The 9,238-nt window shown below is 42.3% G+C and overlaps 1 protein-coding gene across 1 annotated transcript; it reads right to left on the bottom strand.

Moving 5' to 3' along the window:
• Positions 1-694: 694 nt before the first annotated feature.
• Positions 695-6,294, bottom strand: vsig8b (V-set and immunoglobulin domain containing 8b). Its single transcript, XM_035166990.2, has 8 exons — positions 6,241-6,294; positions 5,815-5,894; positions 3,974-4,143; positions 3,602-3,803; positions 3,206-3,358; positions 2,989-3,111; positions 2,707-2,845; positions 695-1,782 (listed from the first exon to the last, which is right to left on the bottom strand). The coding sequence occupies exons 2-8, from the start codon at positions 5,885-5,887 to the stop codon at positions 1,554-1,556; spliced, it is 1,089 nt and encodes a 362-aa protein (XP_035022881.1). The 5' UTR covers positions 5,888-5,894; positions 6,241-6,294; the 3' UTR covers positions 695-1,553.
• Positions 6,295-9,238: the final 2,944 nt, after the last annotated feature.

Genomic DNA, 9,238 nt, shown 5'->3' with positions numbered 1-9,238 from the left:
ACTGACAAGACAAACACAGCAGAGGCAGGTACAGTACTTGTGAGTGCTGTGTGTGTTTGTGTGTGTGACTCTAAAGTAAAGCTACTTTAAAAGCGAAGCAGGCAAGTGAAATATTTAAAGCCTTGATGATTCTTATTATTTGTAATCCTATGAAATATTAACACTGTTTCCGAATAAATGTCCACCCTTGATCGGCCCCTGCCCTTAATAAAGGCCCTGGGGGCCCACCAACCTTAACCCCTCCTAGCAGCTCTTATTAATTCAACACAGAGTTTGAAGAGTGACTCAGGCCAACGCAGGCTCTTTTGAAGCGAGGCGAGGCTGCAGGCAGCGTGCTGGTGGTTAGTGACTGAACTACCAGCTGTTAGTCTAATGACTAGTTTACTGGCTGCAAACACACAATGCAAACATAGCAAGTTTACAGCAATTTGTTCTGCAGAAAACTTCCGGAGGGAAAATTCACACAAGAATGAAAATCACATGAAAAATTTACTTCAGCGACTGCCAGGATTCTGACTCGTGAGTAGCTCAGTAATTTATTATGATCAGTAACATCTCCGACAGTATCCAGTTTCCTCTCTGCCAGATATGGAAACACCTACTTTTGCACCTCGTTCACTTTTAATGATTTCTCCAAACTCTTAAACACACTGATCCTCTATAATTAAGTCGTATTTGATCACATAGATAATTGGTCGGTCTTTATAACTTTATTTTGCATGTCAAAACAAAACGTCTGATTTTATTATGATGCTAAAAATAGTTTTCACAGCTGTCACATCCTGCATCTTTCAAACATTGTTCTACTGTGTTTTGTTCTTACTTATCTTATTTAAAAAAGTACTCAACCAATTGAGCTGCATATGCATGATAGAAAAAAAATTTAAAAAATAATACAAGTTATTACAAATAATACAACATTCACAAACAGTTGTAGCTTAATTAATGATCCGTGTAACAATGACTTTGATTATGAGAACTATTCTTATTTACATAGGCAGTGGCCGAGACGTCTCACACAAGTGCACTTGTTTCGCACGCAAAACACGAATGTAAAAGCCATAACACAACTACAAAAGCCACACATGTCGACAATGAAACACGCAGAGTTACTCACTGTGGTCAAGTGAGCTCTCATTTGTGAAAACCCATTGAAGTCAGTCACCGCTAAAATATGGATGCTTGTCTATTTAAGGTGTTAGGGCGCAGGTGCTTGGAGCTCCCAAAAAGGAAGCACGGACTGTCGATTGTCTTTGTCGACATCCGTTGTTGCTCACTTCTGGTTGTGTTTCGGTTGAGTGGCTTTTACATTAGTGTTGTTGTGCGTAAAATCAGATCAGCATGAAAGTCAAACCCGTTGCAGATTTATATTTGTCAAAAGGCTGTGGTAAGAGTCCCCAGTAGTTGTATACCAACACTCCCATTGTTCTCCAGTTAAATATATTGTATTGCACAATTTGTCACAAACATACTGTACATTCATTACAAGACACGATAAGAATCTTTACAAGTCTCTTCTTCAGCTTTATACCAAAGACAGAAAGTCTGTGCCGCTACACAGGGTACCCGTATTTATGGTCGTACTGGAGCTGAGCAGATTTGTCCCCTGCAATGGCCGGTGGTGACGTCCCATCATTGCCTCTCGTGTAGATTGCACTGCTATTCTGCGGGTGGTTCCTCACGGAGCTGTACACCACCCCGGGGTGAGTGCGGTACCCCATGACTGAGCGAAGGCTGGAGTTCCTGCTGGTGGGTCGGCTGTCTGGGGCCTGGACGTCCTCCCTGCCGAGACAAGTCAATCAGGCATCAATCTGTTAATCCTTTGAATGTGGATTATTATTATCTACCTGCCACTATACATCTGTCTGTATGTGGAACGCATGTCTCGCAAAGCGTTCATTTTATCGGCTTCACACTCCGCATATGTTTTCTTAGTGGTCATGGGAAGTGCAGTGTCACAATTTGGTGCCATTTGGTCCCATGATACGTTCATTGTTAACTAAATTTAGATAAACAGGTAGTGCGCCATCAGTCTGTGGACACTTCTTCCTCTACGTCCTCTAACTACAGCAGCAGGGGCAACTGGTTCAAACCGGGACAATTCACAGGTGTCGTAAGTGAAGATCTCTGTCATGACAACAACATTCCTAGACTCTGTTCCTGTTTTTGCAATTCGTCTTCAAAGTTAAAGCTCAACATTTGTTTTGTTGCTGCAATGCTTTATGAGCGCATTGACAAAACGTTTATTTTGGAGAGCTGTGAACTTTGGTCTGAAGATTGTGTCAGTTGATTAACAGACCTCTGAAATAGCTGACATATAATGGACTAAAAAATAACACCAGTTCAGTAAATCATTCAAACTTATATATAAACCACATATCTGAACAATAATACAGCAAATTCAGTTTCATTTTATGAAGAACATTAACTGTAAAATCTTCCCTGTAGACAAACCAGGTAGGATGAACACAAAGATTTCTAACTTCACTCTGCACCACAGACTGTTTATAAAAAGCTCTGCACAGAACATCCAGCACACAAACGATTAGCAGTAATAGTGTATTGTAGAACAGTTCGATGAGGACTCACTAATGACAAGGAATAATTCTAAAGTGGCTTTGGAGCGTTTATACAGGACAAGCGAACAGTGCTCTCCAAACAGGCCGGTTAAGAGTGGGCACTGTTTGAAATAGTAAAATACTGCACCTTATTTCATTGGCGACCTCCTTCTCATAGCGACGCTTGTGGCAGCAGCAGATCAGGAGCCAGATGAGAAACAGCAGGAGCAGCAGCAGCAGCAGAGCCCCGATCACCGCCCCGACTATCACACCCACCTTATTGGTTGCTGCAAGAGATGGCATGGAAACTTACTGTACATGTGATTTAACCACATGCAGCAGACACTCAAAGTGCAGCAGAAAGATGAAACAAACTTCCTTTAGGATATGAACTTGAAAGTGAAATGAGTGGATGTTTTTATAGACTTACGGTTGTATGCATGCAGCTCATATTTACACTGTTCTTTGCCCACAGCGTTTTTCACCTCACACACATAACTTCCAACGTTGTTTTCTGTGTGGTTACTTATCAACAGCTCCCCAGACTGCTGGTCTTAATGAAAGAAGAGAGTGAATTCAGCATCATGAGTGTGTTTGTCTGCTTAAGGAGAAAGCCTTTTCGTGTTTTTTAAGAGCTCTTTCCTTACTTTGGGTTGCAGTGACTGGCAGTGCACCCCCGCTCTCTCTCGTCCACGTATAAGTGAGAGGACTGGATCCTCGATACGATTGACAGCGTAGGGAGACAGGCCCCCCTTTCTCCTCGCCACCATCAACCCAACACTTTGGCACTGAGGGGGGAACTATAGAGGAAGGAAACAATATAAACGCATGGCACAAAACCTTTCATTTAGATATGTTTGGGGGAGCAGGGAACAAGTCTGGTTCTGGCACCAGAGACAAAGGTGTGATCCCCGACTGAGAGAGAGGGAGTGAAACTAGAAAGGACATAAACATTCCGAGCAAGTGAGAGCAACGTCTGATAGAAGAATAAAAGGACTGAGAAAATGAGCAGGTAGAACCGGAACTCAGGTATTTCTCCTCACCCATTACCACCAGAGTGACTTTCCGTGTGTCAACACCCGGCGCCTTCTTCACTTTACACAGGTAGGTGGCTGTGTCTGAGAGCATCACGTCCGAGATGGAGACGGAGGCGTCCCCCAACTTGGGGTCCCCTATGAAGCGGATCCTTTTGGAGCGGCTGGGGGCGCCGTAGTAGTGCGTCTGACCCCCTGTATAGGACATCATCTGAGATGCAAAGAGTGTATTGAGTAATCTTCAAAGCAGGTTTTTCCACAAAAAGAGCCCAAAGGTGAAAAAAAAAAAGAACCTCACTCTTGGTTGTTTACTGAAAGCTTACGTCAGATTTCCAACCTCCCAGCTACAACATCCCACTGTGTCCTCTAAGGTAAACCTACCAGTTGGTCTTTCTGCGTCATGTCCGGGCTGACGTCGGACCACTCGATGTCCAAGTCGCCTGTGTCTTGGGGGCTGGGGGTGTAGGTGCACCCCAGGTTGACTGTCGCCCCCAGGGGCTTTTTAATGGTTTGTGGCCCTGAAGATGTTATGTCCAGCGCCTCCATCACATCTGAAGGGACAGAAACATTTTGACCAGATTAGTTGATTTGATTTGAACATACTACAAGTCTTCCTTCCTGTGGTGTTCATAATCATCTTCCCAGGCCAAAACAGGAACAACAACAACAGAACAAAACTAATTTCTCTCTCAAATGCATCAATATTCCCCCACTTAATGCCATTCACGCTGTGGGCCTGTGCTCATAAACAGTCTCAGAGTGGAGTAGGTGTGTTGATCTGAGTCTAATCGGCCTCTTAAGTCAAACTGAGGATTTCAAGTTTCAGAGCTGGAAGAACAGCAAAAGCGGGATTTTTGGCAAAATATGTGTTAAAACTCTGGAGGCTCATTAATTCTCAAAAATCTATGATTGGGAAATGATGGAGAAAAGTGAGTAGATGAGCAAACATGAAAAATGTACTTGACGAGTGGCAGTTAAAAGCTGTCTCGGAGGTGACACACACCCTGCTGACTCACTCTTTATGGCCACAGATCTGATGTATTCCTGATGGCCTGACAATTGTAGAAAGAGCTCTGCGTCGATTATTATAACGCAGCAACACGTTTCAACACGAGTTATTTATCTTGGCAAAATTGCCATTTAATGTCTCAGAAAAATGTCGTCTCCTTCCCATTTAGATGATTTACCTTCGCTAAACATCTAAATGGAGCGTGATGATAAATCAGATGAGACCCTCTTTTGACACAGCTCATCATTAAATCCACTGTGCACTTTAATGTCACTGCTGCAAAAACAAAGTAGGTATTTACGAAATCCTGTAAGTGGCAGATGTGATGAAGGCAGTCAGGGAAATTAGTCAGTCAAATGTTTACACCGTGAAAGGCCCCTCGGGCAAAAACACTGTGATCTAAGTGAAGAAGTGTTTCATATGTGGAGCGGCAGTTAAGCTAACTTGGCAGCGAGCGCAGTCACTGAGCTTAATGTAAAAGGCTAAAAGTATTCAAATCCCGTGCACCTCCACGTTGGCCCAGACGACAGGCGCACAACACTTCCCTCTCAATTTACTGTTGGAAGTCAATCCAGGCTCGTAAACGCCCAACAATAAACCTCTGATACGATGAGGAGGACGTGCAAAATGAGGGTTTTAGGAAGTTTTCGTGCAACACGATCAGAGTTTTGAGTGTATTCTCTATGCACAGTGTTTATTTTCTCTCAGCTGCATGCATTTGATTTAATTCTACCTCTGTTTTTATGTTCTTCATATATTAAACCTGGCAGCTTGGATGGAGGCCCAAGACTAATTTCCCTACCGGTGACTGTAAAGTCTATTCAGGTCTGACTTAACAAATGCACACAGCAGCATGAACCCTTAGCAGCAGCAACAGATATATAAATGTTATGCAGGGGGCCCTGCCAGCCACACACATTATGTATTCATGGTTCATGGAGCGTCTGCAATGTAATCTACTCAGTATTGTTAGTGTCAGATCGTCGAATCAGACGTCTGCTGAGGGAATCACAGTTCAGGAGAGAAAAACACCTGTCCTGTTAGTGATCATATATTCTCTACGCTCCATGTTCAGAATATTTAGGTCACACTGATAAAAGCAGTCAACTGGTAAAAAGAGGGCCAATCAAAGGAGTGTCAGATATGATGTTTGCCTTGCCCTCACTTATCAGAAAGCTGAAAAAGCACAGCCGAGAAATGCTATTAGACTCACCTGTCTTCAGCAGAGTTGTTAGAATCCACAGCACGGCAACCTTTAGCCTCATACTTGTGAATACAGGCTCCATTATGACCCTGAGAGTAAACACAACATGAAGTAAAGACATTATTCACACAACATCCTTTGACTGACTGTCTTTGAATGCTCTTATTTTATCTCTAATTACATTAAGAGAAAAAATCTCTACTGTATAGGTTTCGTCCACTTCTCTAATAGAGTTGTTTACCTTAACTCTAACATGCACGTTGGAGTAGAAGAATTACTGCTCTTATCTGGCTTTAGAGACAGTAAAGTGACTGTCAATATAAAACAAGCAGCAGCACTCGTTTCTTCTGTAAGTACATACTACAGAGAAAATCTAATGTACTTCTGTGGAGCGATGGAGGCATAAAGAGAAAATATAAAACAGCTCAGACTTACCTTCAAACGAAGAGGGAGTCCAAAGTGAGTGTTTCAGTACTGGTTCCTATTTTGTTCTCAGGTGAAACTCAGCAGCGGTTACTATGGCCACACCCTTTCTGTCCATAGTGCGTGTGTTGGCCACTCCTAAAGTTGGAAACATGTCAAAGCTCCTGTAATGCCAAATAAAAGCTCTATATTCAAGAAACTCAGGTTTGTGGTTCGAAAAAACATGTTCATTACCTTATATTTAAAAAAGGGAAAGGAAATTAAACTATAACAAAGAGCTTAAGGTAACTGGGGTTGTGTTTTCTACTCACACAGTTGTGTACAGTAGGTGGTGAGATTAATGATTACCTTCCATTGTTGAGTAGTTCAGCAACTATGTTGCTGCACTGCTTTTTTTTAAATACTGGTCAACATGTCTGAATGTCCTCCGTCATGATGCACATCATTAGTTCTTCTGCGCACAACAGTGACTGTGTTTTGCTGTAATTTAGTTTGGATGTAATGGAATTGATTAACAACATCAATATAATGACTTTTCTTTCGTGGTAGTGCTGCTTTAAGGGAAGATGAACAGACGAGACACTTCTGTGTGAATGAACACAAATTGTTCCTTTTCTCCTGCTGGACCCTTCCCCCGACACACCGTACTGACACACCCTCCTGACACACCCATGACAACATACTGCTGCTGCTCAGAGACAGGGAGTGGGACGCAAGCAGTGATGGAAGAAGTAGTCACATATTTTACTGATGTAAAAGCACAATAAATGGACAAAAGTAACACGTTTACCTTTCTACTTGAGTAAATATACATACGTTATTAAAGGTAAACGTACTTGCTGGGTGTGGCTGAGTGACTCTTCCAAATCCATTTCAAGTCTTTCTTCTTCTTCAGCAGTGACGTTGCTGCAGGAGGCGGAGTCTAATGTTACCTGTCTGCTCTGATTAGATCAGTGGACCAATTCCTCTCTGTGTAAATATTTACTTTTTAAAAAATACATGAAGATAATAATGTGAACATGTAACGCAACGTCCATCGTGTCGTGGAAATTTATCATGAGATTTGAAATAATGGGTTTCTCAGACCGGAGTTGCCTTAGAGTTTGAATTATTCGCTCTGCCGAGGGTTACACAGCCAACAACATGGCTCAGAGTGCAGCCACGAGAAGTTAAAAAGGAAGGTTTTTATACAATGTGATAAACAGAAACCGTCTGGTGTCTGGCATCACTGTTACAGAAAGAGGAATCAAGCCCAGCACACAGTTGCACAAATAAAGGTCAACAGGTGGTGGAACTTTGAGGTTGCATCAGCTAAGTGCACAGAAAACAGTCCAAACAGTAGTAGGACATTGATCATTGGAATTTTCCATTACAATCGAATCATGTAGTAGAGTAGAAAAATGAAAGTACAGATACATGAAAATTGTACTGAATTACAGTAACTAAGTAAATGTACTTAGTTACATTCCACCTCTGTCAATGAGGTGTGTTGATTTGTACTTCAGTGCCATCACTGCTGCAAAGTGTAGCGCTCCTACTGCGCCTGCTGCAACTTGTGCAACGTCCAGTTTTTATTGCACGATTAAGCTCATCACACGAATCACAAAAAGTCGAGTAATCTGAACCAGCTCACGCTTACGAATGATTTACCAACATGAAGAGAGCGTTGATTTGCAGTTAACCAGCTCCAGATGAGCCATCATTGTGGTTTATAGCGTCCGTTTATTAACATACTGTATAAAATCCCACTGTGGCTGCTGCTGATCCCAAAAACTGAGAAGAAGTTGGAGGAATTGTTCAGTATTGACTGCTAGAGAGGATACAGTGTGCGATGGGAGCATGGAGCATGACGTTAGCCATTAGGAAACTTAAGTGCTGGGTTAATGCGATCCTGCCAATAATGTTCATTAAGAAGATGAAGAAATTAGTAACGCCCGGGGTGAAACATGATCAGCAAGCAAATCTGGAATCAGCAACATTCCCTTCTACTTTTTTTGTTGTACTACGTTGTGTGTTTGCAGGTTGTATGTATACCTGGACTTTTTCGTTTGTTTGAAAGTTAGCAGGATACTCAACAGATTTCCATGAAATTTTATGACGGTGTGAGACATGACCCAAAGAACAATCATTTAAATGTATGTGCTAATCAGCATAAAGGGGCTTCTCCAGGATTTTCTTTTTTACTTTCTTTAACATTGTGACATATGATGCTTTCAACATTTATGTTGATTTCACAGAGAATAATTCATGAATGTTGATGAAGATTATCGGGCACATTTGAGGGACTGATAATAGCTGTTTTCAGACATGAACTCCAGAGAATGTCCCTAGAGTGGGGCCCGGACCTTCTCAGAGTTTACCTGTCACACATGAGATTTTCTGCTCAGACATGTTCACAACAAAACAGAAATCTCTGCAGCGTTCAGGTGAGGGGTGGCGCAGAGGCAGAGGCAGGGTGTAACGTGTTGATTCTGCTGCATGGGTGTTGGCTCCTATCACCAGAATCTCTCTTGACATCTTTGTGCCGTCACTATTTCATCCTGAGATATTTGTTTTCTTTTTGTTTATTTGTTTTTTCATTTTTGTTTTCTGTCGCATGTTAGAAACCTCATCAACACACCCACTCGCTCGCTGTGAATCCTACAGGGGACCTCCTGCTGTATTCACACATATTGACATTCTAAGAAGTTTTTACCAGGGGGCTGACAGAAAAACTCTGGAGAAAGTGCAGCGTGAGTCACTCTGACATTTCTTACATTCAGCCCATCTGGAGAATGTGAAAGCAGCTAATGAGTTCGAGCAATTTGAAAAATCCGGATCTAGTGAATTCTAACGTGCTCTCATAAGGGGACTGTTGGGCCTTGGTTGAGGCATTAACTCCACTGAGTGCCTTTCTAGTTGTAAATATATCTGGAAATCTGTGTATGTGTGGTCCTGCAAATGCTGTGTTGAGCTATGTGGTATACGGCTGCATCAGCAGCAGGTGGTTAACTGCCCCGGTCCATCCCTC

This window comes from Hippoglossus stenolepis, chromosome 9 (assembly GCF_022539355.2).
Source record: "Hippoglossus stenolepis isolate QCI-W04-F060 chromosome 9, HSTE1.2, whole genome shotgun sequence".
In the NCBI taxonomy this organism is placed as follows: Eukaryota; Metazoa; Chordata; class Actinopteri; order Pleuronectiformes; family Pleuronectidae; genus Hippoglossus; species Hippoglossus stenolepis.
The sequence above is the reverse complement of the archived record's forward strand: the minus strand, read 5'-3'. Positions and strand labels throughout refer to the sequence as shown.

Excerpts from the sequence above, each read along its gene's own strand:
- vsig8b (XM_035166990.2), bottom strand. The coding sequence starts at position 5,887 with ATGGAGCCTGTATTCACAAGTATGAGGCTAAAGGTTGCCGTGCTGTGG. Across the intron at positions 4,144-5,814 it reads AACAACTCTGCTGAAGACAG|ATGTGATGGAGGCGCTGGAC; the intron begins GTGAGTCTAATA and ends CTGTCCCTTCAG. Across the intron at positions 3,112-3,205 it reads GCCAGTCACTGCAACCCAAA|ACCAGCAGTCTGGGGAGCTG; the intron begins GTAAGGAAAGAG and ends TCTTTCATTAAG.